This window comes from Hakea prostrata, chromosome 6 (genome assembly GCF_041222555.1).
Source record: "Hakea prostrata isolate BN-2017 chromosome 6, UWA_Hpros_2, whole genome shotgun sequence".
Lineage (NCBI taxonomy): Eukaryota > Viridiplantae > Streptophyta > Magnoliopsida > Proteales > Proteaceae > Hakea > Hakea prostrata.
The window spans coordinates 22,500,036-22,526,387 of record NC_142605.1 but is presented as its reverse complement, the minus strand read 5'-3'; the positions used below and the strand labels follow the sequence as shown (position 1 = coordinate 22,526,387).

Genomic DNA, 26,352 nt, shown 5'->3' with positions numbered 1-26,352 from the left:
GCATAGTCTAGATTTGCAAGTACACATGATACATGACATGATACTTTCACCTTTTTTTTTTCTTTGTTTGAATTTAGAAAAGATGCTTACCAAAAAAAAAAAAAAGAGGAATTCAGAAAAGATGCAACAACTATGTAAACTTGGAAAACAATACATGAATGATACTGCATATTGCACATGCATAAAGCAATGAATTATTAGAACCTGCTTAAGGGCTTTATCTGTACTCTAGGGAGGAGAATATATGTGGGACTTACAGTGGTTTTTCTCAATATAGATGTGGGACCAACAATGGTTTTTCTTTTTCTTTCTTCTCCCCTCTTTTTCTAGTGCAACTCATACAATATAAGTGGTACAATTAGGTGTGGTGTCTACAGTTTCTACTTGCCTTTTTTTAAAAGCTTAAGAAATGGATTGCTCATACAAGAACCATTTCCAAGCATTAGTCACTTTCTCCTTTAAGGTCATTCTATATGGATGGATAGATATCTACAAAACTAGGGTGAGGTTTTAGTGGTTTCTTTCTTTCTTTCTTTCCAATCACAATTGTAAGAAATGGATGGAAAGCATTATCAAGGTTGTTGGTACCATGCATGGTTTTTTGTGATATGGACTTGAGTGATACTTTTGAAGTTGAAACGAGTTTGTCCACTATTTCCTTTTCCTTCACTTTCTATCCTTTTTCATTAGTTGGGAGGGACACATAGAGGGGTAGTTATTATGTGTTTATTGCTCTTATCCATTTCCACATCTTTAAGAAACATTTTGGTTCACATGTAATGTATCTTAAAATCTATGCCATTTCAGAAGTGATGTAAAGGCAATATCTTGGATATGGGCCTCTAGGGCAGAAATTGTTCCACAATACTCTCTAGTGCTTTGTACTTTGCCATGTGTTTCATGTAGAACCTACCATTGATGGGTCTTAGAATAATTTATTTATTCTGTTTTAGGTGTTCGGGGTGGGGAATGTGTATTATTTTTTGAAGGTAGAAAATATCCTTACTAACCAACGGGGGTTGATCCAAATGATAAGCAACTTGGTTCGCTTAAGCAAGGTTCCGGTATCGAATCCTTTAGATGCAAAAAATCCCTGTTGGGAGACTCACCCACCACAACCAGGTGTGCGACGCGGGTCGAACCACCGGTTTATAAACCGGGGTTGGCTGGCAAACCAAAAAAAAAGAAGAGAATATCGTTACCCTGACAGTTTCCATCACACATTCAAGAAAGAGGGTTCACTTTTAAATGTTAATAAGACGGACCCTTCCTCTTAAATATATGGTGGCAAGTTGAGAGTAGTTTGAAGTAAGTGATTTAAACTTTGATTTGAAGAGGGTGCTAAAAATAAAAACAGTCAAATTTTTAAAAAGTTATAAACAAGAATTCCAAACATACTAATTCATTTATTATTAAATAAAAAATAAATTTATTTTCAGATCTGAATCTAGGGAACAAACTCCTCAACCTAACAAGCATAATAAGTTCATTTATTTTCTACCAAAAAATAATAAAGTTCATCAATAAATAAAGCAACTGAGAGTCAGTCCTTGATCTGTCAATTGCAAGAAAATTAATTGCTCCACTCTAGTAAAAAAATTATAAGGAAATAAGAAGAATATGAAGAAAAATAAAATTCAAAATAAATATTTAAAAATGATTGCAACTAATTTTTTATTTATTTTGGGGACAAAACTAGGTTGACGGTTATATATATATATTTAAATTACATATAAAAAGTATTCTCCAAATATAATCAAAATACTTGTAAATTGGTCCAAACGAAATTTAAATTAAAGAAAAAAAATAAAAAATAGAAGCACCTCATCCATGAGAGTTTCAAACGTTAGGTCACCGCTCTCAATTATTCTAACCGTTAAAACCTCAGGTGTGAGTCGTCTGACTTTTTTTTAAAATTTATTTTTATGTTCTGTGGAGTTTAGGAAGCATGTGTCATGTGATATACTCAGAACTGCTTAGGAGAGTGCATTAATAATATATAAAAATACTATTTAAAAAGAAAAACAAATAACTTAAAAGTTATTTAATACTTAAGTATGATTTATTATCTAATTTATGAGAATCTCCTCACCTACATAAAGCTGTTCCCAATCCACATTGTGTTGGCCTGTATTCCATCAAACTCTGATACTCATTAAATCACACCCCTTAATACATCTGTTGTCAACACAAATAATTGTTTGACATCTTTTACGCTCTTTTTGGCATCAATCTATCTCTATTGCCATAAATGCAAACAAGCAGTGTGGCGGGTGGCGCGAAAAGTAAACAAGCCCTCTCCTCGCCCTCCTCCTTCCTTTCAAACCCCGCGACCTAAGATGATAACCCCCTTTCTCTCTTGGAGACAAATGCCATGTCGAGATTAAGCATCCTTAAAATACATAAAATTTTGCTGTTAAAAGTAAACTTTCTTTACAAATTATAGAGTGAAGTAGGCACTTGGATGAAATTATGCTTTTAGAAGAGAAAATTAGTTTATCATAACTGATGCGTTCAAAATGTTCACCCCTTAGATCACTTGGAGAATGACCTGCGAAACAATCGTCAGATGTGGTTTGACCGTGGGGGTCGGGAGTCCACCTCCGATGGCTAAGTCAATTAATGAACTGATCACAAAGGCTTTGACTAGTCGCAGAGCTAAAGTATGAATACGATAACTGGGAATACGATTCAGATACCTTCTTTGTACGTAGGTTTTGACTTATATAGAGTTTACCTCTTAATCCCGTTCGTTGAACTCGTGCGTGCCTTCTTCTAGTGACCGTCAGATCTTGACGGTTAGTGGGTAATGGATAACTTTCCTTGGTTGCATGATCTTGATGCTAAGGCGTGGCAGTTATCCGAGTTGGTACGATCGTCCACTCCAGTAAGTCTTGATAACCGTCACTTTGACGGATTATTCATCCCGAGAATCTCGGACTCGTGCTTGCCTGCTGAATGTGTTAGGTTTCTTCTTGAACACGCTATCTTCGAACCCAGTTCGCTCGAACAACATGTCTTTTTGATTGAGATAGTTATATAGTTTTTTTTTTCAGTCATCATCAAACAAATCACGAGGATTTGGGCTCAAAGGCCCAAAGGATGAGGAGAGGAGAAAAGGTAGAGGAATAAAGATTTTAATCCAAGAGGTCTTTAGTCTTATTGTCTCTATACAAGAGGTTACCATTAGCGTATTAAGAAATACGTCATGATTATCTATGGTTAAGGAGTGAAATGGATAAATTATGAATATTCAATTTCTTTTTTTATTCATATTCTTTTTTGTTTTAGATCCAGTGTGCCCCATGCCAATTCCATATGCTTGTAAAATAAGTGAAATAAAAAAAAAAAAGGGGAGGTGGAACCGATAGAGATGTAGAGGTTTTTGTTTTTTGTTTCTCTTTTTTAATTTGTGGCGGACAGTTTTGGAATGCCATGGGGGCAATGGTTAGTATTTATAAATTGCAATTGTAGTCTGAAGTCAAAATAGAAAAAATAGCTATGTTAAGGCTAGCTATATAAGGGTATCACCTCTCAACTCTAATTGTGAGAAAAACAAATTGTGCATCTTTTGATTGTTTATAAATACACGATTTGTTTAGTGAAAATTATAAAAAATAAGAATCTATTTATATATGGACCGTTCTCTATGATGGAGCTTGGCCTCTCCTCACGAAGTCTAATGAAAAAAAGCATCTTAGGCTCTATAATTTCCACCTTTCACATTATGGGGCGTTCACCATTTGTTCCCCTACGCCCAACTTAACAAATAACATAGAAGGCCACAAACACTATGTCTAGCTAAGCATAAATGGTATTGCTCTTTTATGTAAAATGTTTTACTATGCTCTCATATAATGTGTATTGGTAGTTTTATATATAGAAAAAATAAAATTAAAATTATTTTAACTTCGAACTCCTTTCTCCTCCTTAGCCTTTGTTGTAGCTCAAATTTATGTTGAATGATTTTAACTGTTAAGTAAAATAAATAGACAAACAAAGAAAGAACATATAAGTATCAGATTTCCTAAAATAAATAAATGAATAAATAACACTTTGTGTGAAGAAAGCTGTCACCCGTGCCTTAAAGTTCACTTGAACATGTTGAAGATCTGCCAACTTATTTAAAAGGTTTGCTTGAAGACAAAGTGAACAGAGACTTCAGTGACATCAATCATGAATCAGAAAGTGATTCTTGTGATTTTTCATTTTTCCGTAAGAATGTTTTTTTGATTCACTCAATACTGATTCTTTAAGTTATTTTCCGTTCTCATCCCAAAAAATAAAAAATACTCTCTGTTCTATCTTGAGGTGTTGGTAAGGTATGCTGTGTTTCTTTTCTTTTACATATTTACAAAGTTTTCTGTCGCTTGTTATTGACATCTTCTTATCCTTGTTTTCAAGGATTTGCATTTAAGATTTAAGAACCATAAAAAACTTGTGGGTTTTGTTTAATTGCCCACATTTAAGTCAATTGTATGGAGATGTGTTTAAGATTTGATAGTTTATCTTCTAATAACCACATAAAGTTGATATTCAAGTCAAAATGGCATGCAAAAGGAAGGTGAGGAGAGAGGTGGGTTGGTTCTCACGTGTTTTCGAATTGACATTATTACATCGTTTGTTTCTTTCGATGTAAAATGTTTTATGAAAATTTTCCCATGAAACATTTTGATAGAATTCTTTGTAAAATTTCACGCCAAAAGCAATGAAGCCCATAAGAAAGGATAGGCAAGGAGATATATTGATTTAATCCATGAGGAAAGTTTTGAGATAAAATAAAACATTAAACTTTTGTTTGGAATTATAAAGATTGATATAGTAGGGATATGAATGTTTTATTACATAAGAGTGTTATTAAATACGAAAATAGGTCCGCAACAGGGTTGGACTGGGTTTGGCTTTTCAAAACCCTAACTCAACCAAGCTCTCCACCTTTACGCCTAGGCTTGGCCCTAAGTAAGGGTTAGAATACTCAGACATTGATCCAACTTTGGGGTTGAGCAAGGTTGACTGGCTCTAACCATAGGGAGAGGGAAGGAGCTTAAAGGATTAGGTTGGACCAAGCTAGGGAAAAGAAGAAGACAAGGCTAGCTAGATTAGGTCAGGCCATGCTTGTCCCGCTTCGCCACCCTCAATCATTTCAATCTTCGGTTTGATGGTCATGTTTGGCGAACTGGTGCAGGTCTAGGCAAGATCCATCATCCATCAACCACTATACCAAGACCCTTCCCTATGCTTTTGTAGCCGCAATCATGATATCAATAAATGGGATAATGTGGAATTAGGAACTCTATTATCAATCTTCTTGTTGGATCTAATGTAGGCGGTATGCATGTATATTTATTTATTCATTTTTGATACGGAAAATTCATTCGAAAGACTACAAATTACACGTGGGGACATAAACTAACTTGTCCAACTATGGAGTGGTACTAGGCCAAGTTGTATGACCACCTTGGCTAGGTAACATGCCACATTATTATTCCTACTTCACGTTGCATCTAGGGGTACCAATAAAAACCTGTTGATCTGTATAGGTCCAAACCCGCCCTGAGCCTGGCCGAATCCAATAAAAAATTAGAATTTTTTTTAATCAAAATAAAATAAAATAAAATTTGAGATCCTAAACATTCACATGCATCTCCAGCAATTTCCAGATACTCCATCACATATTAGTCAAACATTAGATTTTGGATATTTATCAAGTTTATGATATATGAACCTTCCCACCTCCAAAAAAGTTTATCATAATAAAATAAATTCCACCGCCAAATTATGATCTTCAGTCAAAGTAGTCAACTTTTAAGCAATCAAAACAGATCTAACGGTTCCAATAAGAGTTCCAATAGTCAATATTAATAAATTGACTTTTGGACTCCACAAGCTGGCAAGTGGCAACCCAAGCTCACTGGTCCCACAAGCTTGATGGTGGGGTCAATGAGCCATATGGTCTGTCTGAAATTAGGCTGAGTGTCTGTACCGGGTTGCTTCTGTGCACAGCCATGCTTTTTTCTCTCTCTTGTCTTTTATCGATTGGACTTTCATGGAGAGACAACTCGGTAAAACCCGGGTGGACTCGGATTAATTGGATGCAGTTGGATAATCAATTTATATATATACCTTTCCTTTGTTAGAAGACAATGACAGAAGATGTGGTCAGGATTTTATTCTATTCTTCGTTTATTTTTATTTATTATTAAATTAGGTAGCCTTTAAAAGTTGACAAAGCATCAGAACTTTGAACAAAAAAAAAAAAAACCATTATTACCATTAACAACATGCCACGTGGAATCTGAATATAGGCTGGTGTAATTAATTATCGACCTAAACTTTGAAAGATTGACACATTCTTATTGAATGCAAGTTACTACAAAACTAAAAATTTTTGATATTTTTTCAAATCATTGAGTAATAATTGCATCTTAAATGTTGTTTATGCGAAATTTTTCTGTACCAAGTTTGTAAGTCTGTCTTTATCATTACGAACAAACAAACATGTATATTACACGAAGAACACGAATTTGTGCGTTTTGATTTGGTTTTAGTAAATTCTCAAGTAATTAAAGATGAAAGAATTGTACATTCATGTCTTGTCATTTTAATTTATTCTCTTCTTACGACTTAAAGTTAACTACTATTGGCTAAAGAATGTTGAATTGAAAGTATTAAATAGTTAGATATAATTAATTTAGTTATCCAATTCTAAAATACCAACAACCAACAAATATATTAATTACAATAATTTTAACGTTAGAGTGACGTGAAGATCAAATGTTTGTGAATATTAATTTAAAATCATTTCTTCGAATGGTTTGGTAAATCAATGTACATTATCTATATTTTGTATGCTACGTGTGCGCTGTAGAATAACTTTACCAAACAAAACAGAAGAAGTATGCTATAAAATAAGCTATGCCTAATTATCTACGGATAACATTTCACTTATTCATATGGGCAAGGTAATCATTTCACCCACTTTTAAGAGCATTTTTCTGACTGATAACATTTTCCTGTGATAAAATAGCGTGAACATGATGCTAAGTTTACAAGTTGTTTTATTCAAGGAATTTTAAAAAATAAATTAATAGCTTTTTATTTGCACCCTAACTTGTGACAACTTCTCAAATGTACAATAATTGTAAATAAGTCTAAAAATGTTAACCTATCATTAACACTCTTGACATAAGCGAAGTAACTTACCAAAAAAAACAAAAAACATAAGTGAAGTATATGGTAAAAAATATTTTTCATGTAATCACATATGGTTCTTATTGATTTTGAAAGACAATAGCAAAAATAAATTTATTTGTTCCACTATAAATTTGCTAGTGTTGAGAATTATGCTTCATTTCTACCAAAAAAAAGAAAGAGAATTATGCTTCATAATTAATAAATATACTTTATAGTTTATACCAAAAAAATTATTAAATATACTTAAAAAGAAATTTCCATAAAATAAATATTAGGTGTCAAGAAAAATATTATCTAAATTGCTTGACGTAGAGAGCTCTCCTTATATATATACAATGACGAGGTTTTTGCCCTTATTTTAATGAATTTATTCTTTAAATTAGAAAAAGGTATAATTGATATTTACGTATTATCAAAAGGCTATTTTTTATTTTTCAAAAAATAGTCTATTGACAAGAAAGTGAGAAACTACCAAATGTGTGGGTTAGTTTGATGTGAACCGAAACGTTACGTTTTTCGGGGTTTGTTTAATGCTGTCGCGTTTTACGGCGTTCAGAAATAGAGGGAGGAGCTTTGATTGGTCCGGCATACCGATACGATACAAGCAAAGTCCTTTTGGCTTTCATCATGGACGGCCAAATTATTATGACGGTTTAAAATGGGCGAACGTGGCAGAACGCTGAAAGTGGGGCCCTTCTGCCGGTCTTCCTTTAAATTGTGGTGCTTGACATAATGCGCTGAAAATCGTTTCATTTGTTGGCCCACCCCATTAACGCTTTGATGCCGATCTAGCGGTCCAAATTTGAAACGGGTCCCGCTAATTTCTTCACTTATTGTCCCCTTTCCTTCTTCCGCCCTTTCATTTTTAATAAGTCAAAACAAGACAATTTCAACCATTTTTACTTTAAAATGACGAGACAACCCTTAATCCCTCCTTCCCAGATTCCCGTTATCCAAGGGAGATTCCATTTAAGATTCCAATACTCCAAACACGAAAAGCACAAATCTGTATCAGATAATAATTTGCCAAACGTACCCCTAAGGTTACAGAATTGCAAACCCAGCGCGTGGTTGGTAGTCAGTCCAGTTTGAGTTCTCAGTGCACCAAACGCCACCTTTCCCGATTGATCATTTGAGCCGATTCATATCGGTATTGGATGTGACTGATATCCGATACTAATTTGATATCATGCAAAAATATCGTAGATGAGCATGGTTTGCGTAATTGGTATCAAATCAGACTAATTTGTACTAAATCAAAAATCTAACTACTCAGCACCGACATGAATGAGATTTTTTTTATTTCAAGAAAGTCTTAAGTTCGAATCTTCTCTTACATAGATAACGCCTAGAAGACGTGATGCATACCGGGACGTATGATTGGAAAAGTATAGATGCAAGAGCATCTAATTCCATAAATTTATCATACCGGAAAAATTCCATATAGTTATGGGTGTTATAGTCATTTTGAAATGATTCGCATTTTTTTTTTAAATTAACATGTTATTTTTTTTTTTGGGTAGAAAAATTAACATGTTATTGGATATGCTTATTACTAATAAAGTCCTGGTTTTTAAAACGGAGGCTCTAACTAAATTCATTTTCTCAGACTGAAAAAAAAAAAAACAGAAAAAAGAAAAGCGAATCAAAAGTTGCTTCGTCTCCAGTCTCCGTCTCCACACGCTTTGGAATTCGTAGGAAATTTATCCTCTGGGAAAAAAACCATTGCTTGATGATATTCATTTGGAAGCTTCAAAACTTTGAATTTTGAGATTGGGTTTGTGTTGAGTAAGACCATCACCATATTTGAAAAATTTCTGCAAAAATTGTGGAGTCTTCCCCTGGTTTTTGTAGGTTTTTTTTTTGACAGTGGAAGGATCGAGATTTAATGCAGTTCGGAGAATTCTGTTCCGTTATTGTCATTTTTTCCGATCGTGCAAAAGTGGATCAGTCGGAGCTCTGAGATTTACTGAAGGTCTTTGCATTTGTGAAGTTGCAGAGTGGTTATGCTGGAATTATTCTAGTGTTTCTGCGATTATCTGATTGTTTATAGAATTCTTCTGAGTATTTGACAATCAGTTTGGGAATCCAAATTCCTTGAGGATCGTTTTTGTGGAGGAAATTAGAAGAAGTTTCGGGCGTGTAAGCGTCGAAGATCAAAGAACTGAAGTACTGATTCGTTTTGGTAAAGTTACACATAGGAACCATTGAAAGTAGAAATCCGAAGTTCGAAAAGGAAAAGTACAAGTCCAGCTCTTCGATCAATTTTCGAGCCACTACTTCGAGTTATCTGCTTCGATTCTTTGTCATTGCTCCAGTTGATAAGATTCACGGACCTAATTATTATTTTCATATTGTTAAGAACCATAACTTCTTCTGAATTGTTTCAGTTTTTCTTGGAAATCGGGGAGAGAACTGTGTTTTGTTTCACGGTTAATGGTCCCGCTATCGAGTTGGACTGGGAGAGAGGTAACTGCAAGGAACTGTGTTTTCTTAAGCCTGAAGACCCACTTTGAGTAAAAGAGAGCATATTTTGCTCTCAATTTTATCCGATGGCGCCAGTCGGGAAAGACACACCAGGATCACGAAGCACTACCAGGAAAATGCCGAAGAAGCTGACCTCAAAAGGCCGAGTTCCACCTTCGTTAAAGTCAATCCGATCAATGCCTTCTGATATCAGGTCTGTTGAGAGGTCTCATACAATTAGTACCAAAATTGCTTCTGTCATTCCTGAAAACGATGACTCTGCTGGAGAGGATGTGAAAGGTTTAGATAAAATGGAGCAGAGCAATGAGGAATCTCCATACAGTAGTAGAACTGTATCTTTAGAAGAGACAGAGAAGCCTTTTGAAGGAGATGGAAACTTGGATTCCGCAACTTCTTCTCTGCCTATACATTCGCCATCACATAGTGACTCCAGGTGGAGTGACACTAATGTTTATGCTGCTGCCAAGAAGGTATTTTATGACCCCTATGAAGGTTGTGCTTTTGCGTTTTAGTATTGGTTGGAACCGTTGGCTTATTCTCTATTACCCTGAATCTACCCTCCTGATATTGCAGCAAGTTCATCACTATGGTTTACACATACTTCTAATTTGGATCTAATGCTTTTGAAGGAGGCTTCTTTTTTCTTTACTGCCCAAAAAGCTATCAGCATATATACCATCATCTCTTTCTTTCCCTCCTAAATTTCTTCTTCTTCTTCTTCTTCTTCTTCCTCCCGGGGATACCTGGATAGCAAGAAGATGTTAAGTGGTGCCTTTCTCTTTGTGTCTGTCCAAATACTTTTAAGAGGAAGAAAGGTGAACGCAATATTTGTTTTTGAAAAGTTCTTCCATCTATTGGAAGCTGCACAGCGGATGTGCAAAGTCCAGCAGGTTCTTGTTACTCTCACATTGTGACATGATCTGTCTGAACCTGAAAAACAAGTAAAGAAACCTTTTTGTCACCCTTAGGTATTTTTACTGGGCAGATGTATAATGCAGCTGCTACACAATTATGTAAAGCTAGAAGGAGAAAAAGAAAAAAAGAGAGAGATAGACAAATGATTTTTCACTTTTGAATCTATAGAACCCCTGAGAAAAAAGTGTTCTAACCCTTAACGTGAACTGTGAGACTTACTTCAAAAATTCTAAAAATGATTCATATTTGATTTGGAATTCACAATTGTGGGTTCTATATACTACTCATCATCGTCTGTACCTGAAATAGCATTGAGCTTGGATATTAGGTTGAATTACATTACATTATTTAATATGATTATGTTCTTGTCCCCTTCTTTCCTTCTTTTTTCTTCGCTTTTCTATTGTTCAACCTCAATTCCTACAAAGGATTGTGCCATTCCGACCAGTTAAGGTTTGAATCTCCCAGTGGCTGGGAAACCAAAATGCCGCACCCAAACATGACATGGGGTTAGTTGAGTTATGAATTATGATTATGTCAACTGTATTTTGCACATACAGAGAGGTGACTCGTGGCTGCAAAAATGCCGCACCCAAACATGACATGGGGTTAGTTGAGTTATGAATTATGATTATGTCAACTGTATTTTGCACATACAGAGAGGTGACTCGTGGCTGCAGTGGAAATTATATTAGTGTTTGAGATAATAGATAGAGTTTTTTACGTATGGGTCCCCTTAGTGGACCACAAACTATGTTGGGTCCCCTTAGTGTAATATATTACGTGTGAGTCCCAAGAAGACTTTGGTCTTTTCACGTTTGAAATTTGAATATACTTAACGGTGGTTAACGGTGTTAGTCTTCTTGGGACCCACATGTAATATATTGCATTAATGGGACCCAACATTAGTTTATGGTCCACTAAAGGGACCCCACATGTAAAAAACTCTAATAGATAAGAAATTAGAGATAGACTACATTTGTGGAGAGATAAATGAGGAGAGAGGATAGTTCTAGCTGAGTTTAAAGTATATCCTAGTCCAACTCAGTGAGCTTTTGTGCATGGGATGCACAAGGATAGGTTTCAGCACACCTCCACAATGGAAAGAATTTCAACAAAAACTTCAACTTTTTCTTTTCCTTTTTCAGAAACTGGGATAGGGGGCTAGGCAGCCCTTTTGTAAGAATGTCAGCTAGCTGATCTTTGGTGGAAATGGATTGGACTTGTAACTCATGGTGCACTACCTTTTCACAAGCAAAATTCAAAAAGATCTTGATGTGCTTAGTGCAAGAATAAGAAACAGGTTAGTAGATAAATATATGCTGCAATGCTGTCATGCCACAAGATAGGTTCATCTTATGATAGATAGGCAAGTTTCTCAAGGGAGATTGTAACGATGTGAGCTTGCCAGAGGCATCAGCTACCAGTGGTGGTGAGCTCAATGAGAGAACAGGATGGCGACAGAGGAAGATGATAGAGACCATGACCACTGGGATTGGAGTGTAGTATTTCAGAAATGAGTGAATCCTTGACAAAGAAATCATAGAACGAGGTCTTGTTGAATTCTTCAAGATGTCTCCTTTTTTTGAAGGTCAGAGATTAGCTGGAGGACAAGTTGTAGCATCGACTTGAGGTCTCAGCATAATCTTGTTTCTCTTACATTTATTTTATGCTTCTTGCTGAAACTTGACATTGATTTAGAGAAATAAAATGCAACAAATCACCAAGATTTTGGCCCAACTTGGTTTTCTCCCTGGCAGAAACGTGGTCCAAAATTGAGACTTTGAACCATGAATAAAAGGAGGGGTGAAAATCCAAAGTAAACATTTTGGTGGATGCCAATTTTTTGAAATAAAAGTAAGGGTTTTGAATTAGAAGGAAAATGCAAGATATTACTCAGTTTAAAAGTATGTATAGAGGAAGATAGGGGAACCAACATTTGTCATGGGAAGGCCCTTACAGTTGCTGCCATATAGCTGTCCCTCATCAATGTAGGGTACACATATAATGCAATACAAGGGAGTGGTCTGACATCGTGGGTAACACTATTATGTGGAAATCCTGTAGGGGCTGTGGAGTGGGGATGTAGGTGAGATGGAGCTATATTGGGTGGGGGTGGGAGGGAAGTGAGGCGAGTGTTTTTTTTCTTTCTTTTTTTAGGGGGTGGGGTGGGGGGTTGGAGGTAATAATGTTGAGTGTGAGATGATTGATTTTTTGCCAGATAAAGCACCATGGATGAGGAGCTTGGGGGAATAACTAGCCACTGTGACCATGATTAGTTGTATCCTTGGTTACATGAACATAGACGTATGAGTTCAACACTAGGCAGATGTGAAGACTGAAAAGCAGCCTGGTTCAGATGGTGGAGGTTGGTGCAGGTGAATCCACAGCATTGATGGAGAGCTTGGAGAGGGAGCAAGAAGAAACTCATGTCTTAAGAAGAGGCCCAGTATCTATCAATATTGAGCAGGACCCGAACAACCAACCAAATATGGTACTAAAGTCTAATCATTGTAGGAAGTACTGAAAACATGGATGTCGAAATCTTCTGTGACATAGGGCAACCAATAGCAATAAATTCATCTGCGAGAGACTTGGCATGTTGAAGGAGCTGATTGATTGTTTCATTTGGCTTGGGACAGCTCATGAAGAGCCATGTTCATTGGCAGAACTCTTGTAGTGGTTGGAGAGGTGAAGGCAGATACAAGTGAATATCCTAAATTTGCTTGCTTTACATTTTACCAATGGCAAAGGAAATGAACATTGAGTCCTATTATTTCTGTAGACGAGTGGCAATAGCTTCTCTGGGGCAGACAATGGTAGTGTCAATGTAGGCCAAGAGATTGACGCCTTGAAGAAAATGAGATACTTTGATTTTCAGGCAATTTATTGTAGTGAGTTCGATGGATATTCAGCTATGTGTTGGCGTGCATGAGAAGAGTAGGAGAATTCCCTCATAGGTGAGGTGTGTAGGTGTTGGCATGATAAGGTTGTAGTCAGAGGAGACGAAAAATGAGAAAACGATTGAGATGTTGGAGCTTTTGGCTCTATATACCACTGTATAGAGTTATGAATTATATGTGTTGGTTGTATCAATTTTGCTCTGTACACATAGAAAGGTGACCAATGATTGGAGTGGAAATCATATCAGTGATCAAGATAAGAGCTGCTAAAGATAGGTTGCAACTGCTGATAAAAAATGAGAGAAGTGTATCCCTATTCAACTACAGGGAAGCTGTTCTGCGTGGTTTGCATGGGGAGTCCGGATAGGTTAAATATTAATAATCCTGAAAATGCCTATAAGATAGAAAACATTTAGTGTATATAACAAAAAATGTGAATCTGTAGATTTATGGGTTTAGCTCAGCCCTACTATAAAAGTGCTAAACATTTGCGCATTCCAAAAATCACATCGACTAAACAGTTCTTCAGGATGAATCAGCAAATTTCATTCCACAAATTCAGGTTAACCAAATAGTTAAGTTTATTAATTATGACTCCATAGATTTGAAATCTCTAGATATTTGAAATCTCCAGACTCATGTAACCAAACAGGCTCTAGCAATTTAGCTGAATTTTAATGCTACTTTTTAAAAATAGCTGAATTTAATTCTAGTAGTTTACAGGTTAAAATTTGAAATGAATTGAAAAAAAGCAGGGGGGAATGCTTAGCATCTTCTAGTTGCGGTCATGCTGAAGAAGTCGCTTCTCTGGAAATACCTAACTTAGATTCAGAAGAGCAATTAGGAGTTCATATTAATTATAAAATGAGTGGCTCATCTGTTCACCAGTAAATACAAATTCTAAATGGTTTTTTTTTCTTATGCCAGCAAAGTGAAAGACCATATGAATCTGTCTGCAATTGGACAATAATAATATGGCATGTCTGCAAAATCAAGTGGCAAGAATATTATTGAAGAAATCTAACCTGAATTAAGTCGCTACATTGGCTATGAACACTGTGCTGATCTATTATCATGCTACTCCAACACTGATAAAATGGTGCTTCAATGCTCCTTCTGTAGTGGCTAAAGCTTCATTATGCTGTTTATAACAATCAGGGTTCACATCACATTACCTGTGTTATATATATATTTTTCTGTCGACTGTTTGGAGCTGTCTGCTTAATGCATTGGTAAAGCCTATGGGTTGTTGTACACTTCTACCAGAAGCCGAGGATCAGATCTGGTCTTCATCCCTTCTCTGTCTAACTTACCTATACCTTCCCCCTCACCTTCAATGCCACTAATTTGCTGATTGTGTAATTTTAGTAGACCTTTTGAGTTGATTCATTGCCTATATTCTATTGATGAGCTTCATTGCAAATTGAAGTGTTGGATTTCAACTCTTTTTTGCTTTGTGCCCCCCCACCCCCCCCCCCAGAAAAAAAAGAAAAAAGAAAAAAAGAAAAGAAAAAAGAGAGAAAAATAATGAAGAAAATAGGTTGAGAATTGTACACCCTCAGCCAGTGGCATCTTAGGAACTACCTGAGCAAATTCATCCCATCATTGCAAGTAGCATAAGTCTTCTTAAACGATGCTGTTGATACTTTGGCTCAAGGAGCTCAGTTGCAGTTCTATCTTTGATTCCATCTAAGTTCTATTGCCACTATTCTCCTAAGAGAGTTTCTAAGAAATAAATCCTTGTTTAAATGAAGTAAGGATAAGGAAGCCTTTAAAATATGCTGTCTTATTAAAAATGTATTATTTATTCCAATGGGAACACCTCTTGCACCAGTGCTAAGAGGATGGAAAATATTACCGTTGTGCCATTTGTAAAACACATAATTTACAGTCAATAAACTAGGAAAGGGATCTGATTTTCATCTCTCTCCTAAGTTCCTAATACCCACATTTCAATTTGTTATCCTTGATGAGTAGCCTATGCAACTGGGTTGAATTTAGGTGGATGATAGCTGTGTAACATTAAATTTCAGGTTAAGGTTATGGATAACAATGACTTCATGAATATCTGACTGATCTTTTTGATAGAATCTATAGCCTTTTGAGCATCTGCTGATTTTCCAGGGTATCTGCATTTCATGTTACTAAAGAAGTCTCTATACTGCCCCATGTTTATTAATGCTATTTGACTTCCTTTGGATGACTAACATGCATTTTTTTAGTGCCATCAACTGCTTTGTATTGTATCTTGGTTGTTGTTTATGCTTGCAACACTTGACAACTGACAAGTGTTTTGGGCCTTCTGACTATAACTAATTTCAATATTGTTGTCTTCCTCTTGTTCATCATTCATATATGTATTGGATTTAATGCAAGGAACAAATTTCGGTCGAAACCAGGATTTCGACCTAAGAAAAGGCCGGAATTTTTAGGTTTCGACTTAAATTTTGGTCGAAACATACGGTTTTTTTTTGAAATTTTGACCCTAGGTTTTGGGCCTTATATAACATCCATTTCATTTGATTTCTTGCCTCCTACCTATTTAAAGCATAATAAACACAATGAAACTAGAAGTTTGCCAAAAAAGAAAATTTATAATTCAAGTATATACTAACAAATGACTGGTTCCGACAAGTACACAAATGTATTGCATACAGACATAGAATCATCGGCATACATGAATTGTTTGATAGAATGGTTACATATACAACAACTCAACAAAATAAAATGACCAACTAGATCTTGTAATGGTGTCTCACATATATTAAGTTGAAGCCGATATATCATATCTACATATGTACTTTTTTGAAGTACATAATTTAGAAAATATTAATAAAAATCAGAAAATGAAAAAATGGTAGTAAATAAATAAAAAAAAAAGTTTAGCAAAACATTGTCATAGATCATAGTCCTGGGTTAAACATATATTAATTTCAAGGCAATACAAGATCATTACAAAAAAAAAAAAAGGGAAATTTGGAACTATTGGATATGGTTCATGCTTCACATTCTATTGCCACTGGAGTTTCCTTTGTAGTTGTTGTGTCTTAAGAGGTGTTTGAAGGCAAAAGATGAGCAAAAGAGGTGCTTGAAGGCACATGAGTTGTGAAAATATGGTGAAAATGGGATATAAATCAACAAAAACTGAGGAAAAACAAGTTGGAATGTTGAAATAGTCGAAATTTCAGTCGATATGGTTGAAACCTTCGAAATGGTTGAATTCTCCGAAATTTCGGTCAAAACCTATAACTTTTATGAAAAAATTGGAATTTCGTTTAAGTTTTAAAAAAATCCAGGCATTTTGGTCGAAATTTTGACTGAAATTCTTCTATCATTTAATGAGCAGAAATAAAAAGAAAAATTACAGGATCAGAGTCTTTTGGGTTTTTTTTCACGAAGCTTTCCTCTTGCTGTTTTTCGGACAAAGCTGGGTTTGGTTTACTAACGTAGTCAATATCAGATTTTTCCTTCTCTTTTGACGGCTTTACCCTTAAGGACAATGAAATCAGCAGTCATCTTCTTCCTCTTCCTTTCTGCAACCCCTCCCCTACTCCTGGATTTGGCTAAACCCAATGAACACAATTAAGATAACTCAAAACCAGAGAAATAGATTTCCAAAATTTCTTCCAGGGGCAGTTCCAGTTGTTCTATTATTCTCGTGGATTCCTACAAGAATAGGATAAAAGACTGGTAGCGTGTTCAGCTTGCAGAGGTTGGGCATCTCCAACATATCAGTGGGCAATTCACTGGTCTTGTTGCTCTAATGGAAATCAAGAATTAAGGTACCTGAGAAGGGAAGGCTGGGAATAAAACTAGTGCCCATACCTCTCACTTTCTGCCTTTTCTTTGACCTCATTGGGTTTTTTCTTGGATAGGAAAAGGAACTGGTTTTGATTTTCAAGGATTGATCTAGAGAGGAAGGTAAAAGTTCAGTTTCTTTCCATTTCTCATTTAATGAGAATTTGGGGTATTAGAGAGTCAGGTATTTAGTGCGTTCTTCTTCTCTCTTAACCTTTTTAGGTATCTGTCAGGTTCACACTCGTAATGGTGGGGGGAAGCAATGAGGAAGTGACTGGCAATCCATCTCTGACACATTGCCATACATTATTTGGAGAAAAAGAGATTGAAGAGCTGCGAAAAATTTGTGCTTTTTTCGCAAAAAGAACCCTTTGAAATCTAGGCAGATCTAGTGGTATTTCCTTGTGGCATGGTGATCAACTCATATGTTCGTTCTCTGCTTTTGAATGTCACGCTTTGGGTTCTATTCTGCGTGTTTTCTGTTAATCTATAATGACTTGAAACATAGAGGTTTTCTTTGACATACCTGACAATGGCGGCCATGAAACTTGGTTTTCTGATGCTGATGGCCCGACAGCAGATAGCTCTCCTTCCAGATGTGGCTGAACCAACGGTGGTAGTGTTTGAATTTGGGAAATGATTTAATGCCAGACTTTACCTTCTTCTTTAGATTGAGTGTGGCAGTTGCACAGTTGGTCTGGCTAGGAAGTAGCATTGGTGGGGCCGTGTGGTGGGTGAGTGTGCAAGAGGAGGGAAAGGGATGGGGCTGGGAGGGGCCACCACAACCAATGAGGATCATAGGTTGTTAGTTTTTGAGGTGAAAGAGGGTTAAATATTAGGGGCAGAGTTAGGGGCAAATGTCAAATGCAGTAGGTAAATGGGGGAAACAGACTTAATGATTTTGTAAACTTATACTAATTGTTGTATAATTTTTTCAAATGAAACATTATGTGGATAAAATGTGAAGGGGAAATTAGAAGTGACTAAGCATGTGAATTCCCAAATACTAACTAAAAGGCTGAAGCTACTTATGTGTTATGACTAATAAACTCGTTCATTTGTCTCTTCTATGACTTTTAAGTTCTAGACAGCACACAACTTAAGCATTAATAATTGTTTATCTGGATTCCCTCAGCTTTAACAGGAGATTAGGCATTCAATTGAGAGTTAGACACAGGGTATATAATATGCATGGTGTAGTTTGATTTCTTAGTTAACATATGAGTCCTGATTTGATAATTTTTTGGGTGCGAGTCAAGAATTGGTCTTTTGGATATAATATGCATGTTATAGCTTGATTTCAATACCTACGAGCTGTCTTTTAATTTTTCTGTTAAATTTTTTTGGGTTTCAGAAGCAGCATCAGTTTTGGTGTCAACTTCCGAATGGTGACTGGACTCTGGGGAAGATTTTGTCAACTTCAGGGGTTGAGTGTCTTATTTCACTGGCTGAGGGAAAAGTAAGTGACAATCTGCATATCAGGAATCTGGAAAAAGATGTAATGATTTATATTCATTCATCTACCTCTTTATTCTCAATTTCAGGTCTTGAATGTCAACGTTGATAGCCTAATAGCAGCAAATCCAGATATCCTCGATGGTGTAGATGATCTAATGCAGCTTAGCTATTTAAATGAACCCTCAGTATTGTACAACCTTCAATATAGATACTCCCAAGACATGATATATGTGAGTGTTCACTTTGGTGTTGGATTTCTTCATAAATTTGCTTCCTCAAAATTCATCCTTTCTAAGTCTTTCGCATCCTATATCTGTGTGAAATGTAGACTAAAGCTGGACCAGTGTTGGTTGCCATCAATCCCTTCAAGGAAGTCCCCTTGTATGGAAATGATTATATTGAAGCATACAGGCGTAAATCTATTGAAAGTCCGCATGTGTATCTGATCGCAGATACAGCCATCCGTGAGATGATCCGAGGTGACTTGACTTCTACATAACTCAGTGATACTGTCTTTTTCAGTGCCTACAACTTTACTGCTACTCCTTTGGTCACATAAAGATTGTTTGGTTTGTGTTTTTTTAAGTTCTGATTTGTATGTCCAACAGAATATTAAACACTTCCAATTTTTTTCTCCATGCTACCCTTTACTTGTAGTCGTAATTAGTGCTACTACTACAGAGTTAAATATTAAAGAGGGAGAGAGGAAGGAGAATTTGGTGTGGTTCAAGTCAACCTATTAAGGGTATGCCTTGTAGAATACTAAAAAAATACTTATATGATTAATTCAGCCACATATTGTCATTGTTCAGGTGTACTGTGATGGGGCGGAATGTTTGATGTTAAGAGGTATCTTCTAGCTTTCAAGTCATTGAGTCATTGTTAGCACTCTAAGTTGGCCTTTGTCTTTATAGACTCTAAGTAGGGTCTGCTACCCTTGATGAAAAGGGGATACCGAGTCTGGGAGACTCCCATGGCTGCAGGGAATGGGGAGGGTCATTTCGTACAAGCCTTATTCCTGATAGGTGTCTGATATATAACTTATATTGTGGAGCTAGAAGGGTAATTGTGTATCTAATCGAGCCTCTTTGGGAATACCCATTCTTCAAAATAGCTGCCTGAACCACTTGAACCATCTTTGAGAACTGTTTGAGACTGTATAATTGCTTCTTGAGAAGAAACACTTTCCTTTCAGTTGAGGAAAGCTTGGATCCATGAAGAATTTGCTTGTACATTTGCACTTCCAAGTCATCATGGAGTAAGAGATTCTTCACATCTCGTTTATATAAAGGCAAATTGCTATTTGCTGCAAGTGATATGAAAACCCTAATAGAATTGTGCTTAGCTACAGGAGAAAGTGTCTCCTGGTAGTCAATCAAATATACTCCTCATTGCCTGTACCCTTTGCCAACCTAGGAGTCCCACCCAGGCTCTGTGTAGGAGTCTCACCTAAGCTCATCATTTGATTCCCACAAACAATCTGATGAGACAGATTTTTCCCAATGCTTTCTGGTTCCTGAGGCAGCCTCCACAATTTTTATATGTAGGCCAAGAAGATGCTAAGTAACCTCTTGGATACATGAATTTACAGTAATGATATTGTTGGAATTCCAAAGTCAAATGGAATTCCCAGTGCCTTGTCATCTCATTTTAGATACATCAGGTTGGTTGACAGCTTTGATGGTGCCTCTGAGGCTCTGACATACTCTAGCTTCCCCCATTCTGCAGGGAAAACTTCTTAGAATGTGCCGACTCTAAGTAGTTGGTATTGTCCAAATTCATAAGGAAATCTGGGTGTTTGGGTTTTCAAACAACACCTTAGTAGGAGACTTGATACAACCTCTGTCAATCCAATAATTCTAGATATGATGATGCAGCAGACTTACAAAATACATGTTTCCACACAAAGTCAGAAACTAAAAAGGCAAACATTTGAAGGAAATTCTATTCCACCACAATCTATATAGTATAGCTTCATCACACAACCAGTAGAGAAGCTCAGACAATACACACCAACTCCGAACAGCCAAAAGCTCCACAGACCCATTTTCTGGGCAAAACTGAGAAATAACAAAGGAAAAGTGAGTTGTGGATCAACAATTTTTATAAATGTGGAGTGGTCTGCTGATGTTTCTACCTCATCTTATCTGAAGTTGGCCACTGACATAATCAATGGGAGGATCCAGCGAACATGGAAAGTCCAAATTTTGAAATGGAAAATAAGGCAGAAGGCAACTCTCCCTTCATGATAGGGAATTTGTGCATTTGTGGAGGGAAGAAACCAGCTGGCTGACTGCATGGTTGGTATTCAGCAGAGGGAGGGCCAGAAGAAGTCAGAACCTATAGAATTTCCCAGAAAAGCTAGAGGAGCTCATTCAGAATGTTGCAGAAGCTCATGCTTTGTAGTTGTAACTGGGTTTTCTTTCCTGTTCGGGACCCTGATTAGGAGGGAATGCCCTCTTTAGTTGTAACTCCTCCCCCAAAATGGGGTTCATCGCCTATTCTGTATCTTCCCCCTTTTCTAATACAAAATTATCACTCATCACCCCCCTCTGGAAAAAAAAAATCTATGAAGCATGGAGGCTGGGTTCACATACGCCGTAGGGTGATTAAAAAAAAGCTCAACTTAACTTCAAATATGGATGAGACAGGAAGAGAAAAGTACCAAAAAATCTAGTGGTAAGTTGGTTTTTGGTTGTATATGCTTGGTTTGAGCTCTCTCTGTTTCTTCGAATGAGATCTTCTTTTAGTGTCTCCATGGTCTTCGTTTATGCTCCTTGCAGGATTTCTTCAAAATATTTACTTATCCCTGGCTTGAAACCTCTTCATACCCTAGGTTCCAAAGGGAGAAAAAGGAACGAGAAGGTTACTCGACACTCAAACTGACAAAGTGTGCTTTGATACCATGTTGGAATTTTGTGATGTTAAAAAAAAAAGAAGGAGAAAGATGAAAACAAAAGGTTGAAGGCGAGAGACGATGATGCTATTTTTCGTGTTAGAGAACCATTTCAACCACTCCTGTATTACTTCAGTAATAAGATGAAAGGAATTGCATACACCTCCCTAGGGAACAAAAGCTAAAATAGAGAAATATAATGAGACAAGTAGGCAACAAACTAGTTCCTAAAGTTGGAGCCTTTAATATCTCTTTTGTTGTTTCAAGTTGTGTTGTTTGATATATGCACTCTAGCTTGAGGGGGAATGTTAAACTGTCCTGTGACAGGGAACCCTTTCCTTTAAATGAATGGGCTTGCTCGATGTTGAGAGTTATTGTCTTGCTTTAAGTCATCGAATCATTTTTGGTTATTCTAAGTCGTCTAGACCATGCAATGGTAATATGAAAAATTTCAGTCCTGTTGTGTCTCTAGGATTCTCTGTGCTTTGTCATGTTGTGGTCTATTGTTTTTTCCCCATTCTTTTTTCCTTCTTCTCTTCTTTTTTTTTTTTCATCTTCAGAGATTCTGGTTGATGGTATTTGATTTTGCTACAGTCCTTAAATTTAGCAAAGTTGACAATCTTTGTTGGATGGGCAGAATATATCCTTGTCGACTTTTCTCTCCTTTTTTTAAAACTTACAAATTGTTGAAGACATGACCTCTTCCAGTTATTTATTTATCATTTTCTAATGATTTCTGCACAAATCTCTGCTGATGGTACTTGTATCTCTTTTGCAGATGAAGTCAACCAATCAATAATTATAAGGTTGGTCTGAGACCATTCTTTTTATGTTGTAGTCAATAGTCATTACGTATTTTTCTTTCCATGGTCCAAGCAGTTGTTGATGCTTATCACAGAGAAGTAACCCCCCCCCCCCCCCCCCACCCCCCCAAAAAAAAAAAATCAAAGCCCCCAACTTTAAACTCACTTGAGTAAATGATTTCAGTAATCTTTTGAGAATAAATTTGGTATGGCTTGAAGATAATAGTGTCGGGCATGTGGTGCTGACATCCAAAAATTATTATGCTCTCTAGGAAGCATTTGGCTGCTTGATTCTGCAGTATTGGCATCTATGATACTGTATTTCTGGGTTTTCAAAACTGTTTGGCTGTGCAAAAAGCTCCATTGTACCTACACCCCATTGAATCACCTAAAATCACCTTTTTGCACTATATGTTGATTCGTTGGTGAGATTAGGTCAATAGGTGATCTTAGAATCACATCTACCTAAAAGTGTCATGGTATAAAAGATGGGAATCCATTTTATCAAGTTTACTCAAAATGAGTCATGGTTAAAAATAACAATAATAAAAATAAATAAAGAAAGCTAGAAAAAGTAAAATCCATCTTGTCTTTTTATCCTTAATGAACCAAGGTATAAAAATTCTAAAATAATAGAAGCGGACAAATTATAAAAAAAATAATAAAAATAGAATCCATTTTTATCGGGTTTCATTCTGAATGAGTCACGGTATAAAAAATAAAAATAACAAAAAAAAAAAAAAAGAAAAAAGAAAAAAAAAAGTTCATGGTAACAAATGAAAAATCGAAAAATAATAATATAATCCATTTTCATTGGGGTTTATCCTAAGCGAGTCATGGTATACAAATTCAAATAATGTAATAATGTAAAAATGAAAAAAGCGATCATGGAATAAAAGTTTGAAGCCCTAGACTCAGGGTAACCATACAATTATTTTTCATATAGATTCAAGACCCAACTTTGGGTAACCAAACAGTTCTTTAGGTTGATTTAATTCTTAAACTCAAGGTAACCAAACAATATTTCTATTAAAAATTATATTTTACAGGACTAGTTCCCCATTGCACCTAGATTGCAAATCAAAACATGCCACTACGAAATTACATGACCAAATGCTTCTTTAGGCATCTTCCAGAGCTGTTGCTCTGCATTCTTTTGGCTTGTTCTTCATGTTATACCTATTTCCCATCATTCAGTATATTCTAGTGTACAATCTTTAGATGATTGTTTAGTCTTGCATCATTTGTGTGGCCCGTGCTGTTGTTTCTGACTTAGATATGACATAGCTCTTCAGTTTGCTAAGTATTTCTCTATAAATGCATATGGATTGGTCATGAACAAGACAATGCTTTCTTACATGTCTTTCAGTTTACAGTAATTACTCTACCATATATTCCTAAAAAGCCAGGTGGCATTACAATGAAGTAGAATATATTCTTTCAAACCATGGTCTCTCTCTCTCTCTCTCTCTCTCTCTCTCTATCTCTCTCTCTCTATATATATATATATATATATCTGAGAGATGCATTGCACATTAATGCATACGTTTATTCACTTATATTTATTGAATTATCGGCTTTGATCTTTTACTTAAATGGTGATTATTCAATTCTTTCTTTGACTCCTGTCCATCTCTTCTCCCAGTGGTGAGAGTGGAGCAGGGAAAACTGAAACAGCAAAGATAGCAATGCAATACTTGGCTGCCCTTGGAGGTGGTAGTGGAATAGAATATGAAATACTGAAGACTAATCCCATATTGGAAGCCTTTGGTAATGCGAAAACGTCAAGAAATGATAATTCAAGTCGTTTCGTAAGCTCTCTGTTCCTTTCCATGGATTCAAAGGGCTAGTTTTGTGTTGATTGTCAACTTGACGATTCAATATCCTGTTCTATTTTTTGAATGACCATTCCAATATTTTTGCTCTTAATATCAGTGTTGAATATTCTGCAGGGTAAACTTATTGAAATTCACTTTAGTGAAACTGGAAAAATCTCTGGTGCTAAAATTCAGACATGTAAGGTTTCTTGCTCTGGTCATGAGCTAAGCACTTCCATTGCTTCTTTCCCTTTATGTAAATGTTGAACATGACTCTTTTGTTTTGCTCCTGTGGATGCGGGTCTTAACTCTCTGCAGTTTTACTTGAAAAGGTATCTGCTTTCAACTTTTTAAAAGCCTTGTTACGCAACCCAATTTTTATGGATCAGTTAGTAAATTATATATCTGTCATATGAGCAGTCAAGGGTGGTCCAATGTGCAAAGGGAGAAAGATCGTACCATATATTTTATCAGCTCTGTGCAGGAGCTCCACCAGCACTGAGAGGTATTCAATATCCTGCTTGTACTCTGGAATGTTTCTGCACAATATTGTCTTAAACAGCAGAAGATATTTTCTGAATGTTAATTGTTATTTTTTACAAAAACTTAAGCCAGTTGAGTATTGAACTGTTTCTCAAGTTCAACGAAGGTGATACCTTTTCTCACAAGTCTTTTTTTTTTTTTTTTGGGGGGGGGGGGGGTCGTAAGAAGAAGGTGATATCACAGTTGCAAATGCAAATGTCTATACTACTAGGCTTATGTTTCCTGCTCCTGTCAAGATGTGTCTTCTCAATTTCCTTTTGGATGAATAAAATATCATTATCAAATCCCAAAGGGGAATGAAAGGAGAAGAATGCATGAGAAGGGGGAGGGGGGGTGGCTACAAATGACTAGGAGGCAAAAAAGAGCCTAGACCTTAGGTAACAACAATAAGCCATTCAAACCCCCCCCCCCCCCCCCCCAAAAAAAAAAAAAAAAAAAAAGCATTGAGCCTGCACAAGGTATCCAGTGTCGGGGGTGGGGAAGCATCTAAAGTAAAAAATTTGATAGATCACAGCACCAAACACCAACTTACCTGCCATATCATAAATAGTAGATCTTGAAAAGGCTGGGACCATTTTGAGCAGGGCTAGATGGTGGAAATGACTTTCTCTCAGATAGATTGGGAGAAGGGGCAATAGAAAAACAATGTGGTCCACATCTTCTAAAAGCTCCAACAAAAAATGCAGTTGGGGTTGAAAGGGAGATCTTTGTGGATGAGGAAAGATTGGCAAGGAGATAATGATTGAAGGCTCTCTAGACAGTGATGGCGTGGCCAAGCGATTGTTTTTCTTGGGGAATCGACTAGGTTCCAAGCTGAGGAAGAGAAGGTGCCAGAGGAGGATGGAAGCTAGATGGTATGGTAATGAGAGATAGGGTGCAGGGGGGAGGTTTGACCAAATCTAATTGAGACTTGATAAGGAAAAGGGGGGGGGAGCCTAAGAGCTTTCAAAGATGAAGTCAAAGAGCATTGTGGACTTAGTGTAAACTTGACAAGGATCCTAAAGGTTATGGAAGATACCCAAAGGATGCCAGGATAAAGCCAAAAGGAGGTGGAGGTGCCCACCATAACTAGAGTGGAAGGGGCTGGGCAAGAGGTCTAAGAAGGAGGAGTTTCCTCTAGACCTAAGAGGGGTTCAGAGGGATGGAGATAGTCCCAATAGAGTTAGATCTTAAAAGGTTGGAGGATACCCAATTATATCCCAAATGGAGTCATGCTTAGTGGAGATCTTTTAGATAAGATCATTAGCTAATGTTGTTGTAATTGCAGATGTAGTGAAAACTTAGGCCAAATTCAAATTTGGGTAAGCAAATAGAAGACTAACTAATGGAATGGAGGAAGTGGGAGGATTCTTGATCCCTATGCAAGAAAGCACAAAAGAGGGTTTCAATGGCTTTGATGGTGGCTTTGGAATGGAGAGGATGCCAAACCAGAAGAGGTAGGAGGATTAGAGGATTAATTTAATCGGAATATCTCTTCGTTGAAGGAGAGAAGCTTGCGTTTCCAAAGTTGGAGCTTTTTGTGGATGCGGTCAAGCATT

The 26,352-nt window shown here is 36.5% G+C and overlaps 1 protein-coding gene across 1 annotated transcript in view; it reads left to right on the top strand.

Moving 5' to 3' along the window:
- Positions 1–8,791: 8,791 nt before the first annotated feature.
- Positions 8,792–26,352, top strand: part of LOC149012656 (myosin-1-like) — a 61,396-nt gene continuing 43,835 nt past the window's right edge. Inside the window, exons 1-9 of the mRNA XM_089160225.1 lie at positions 8,792–10,151; positions 18,652–18,756; positions 18,842–18,985; positions 19,084–19,234; positions 22,430–22,457; positions 24,100–24,265; positions 24,407–24,470; positions 24,590–24,603; positions 24,692–24,776. Coding sequence (XP_089016351.1) covers positions 9,747–10,151; positions 18,652–18,756; positions 18,842–18,985; positions 19,084–19,234; positions 22,430–22,457; positions 24,100–24,265; positions 24,407–24,470; positions 24,590–24,603; positions 24,692–24,776 — 1,162 coding nt within the window. The 5' untranslated portion in view covers positions 8,792–9,746. The remainder of the gene's footprint in view (positions 10,152–18,651; positions 18,757–18,841; positions 18,986–19,083; positions 19,235–22,429; positions 22,458–24,099; positions 24,266–24,406; positions 24,471–24,589; positions 24,604–24,691; positions 24,777–26,352) is intronic.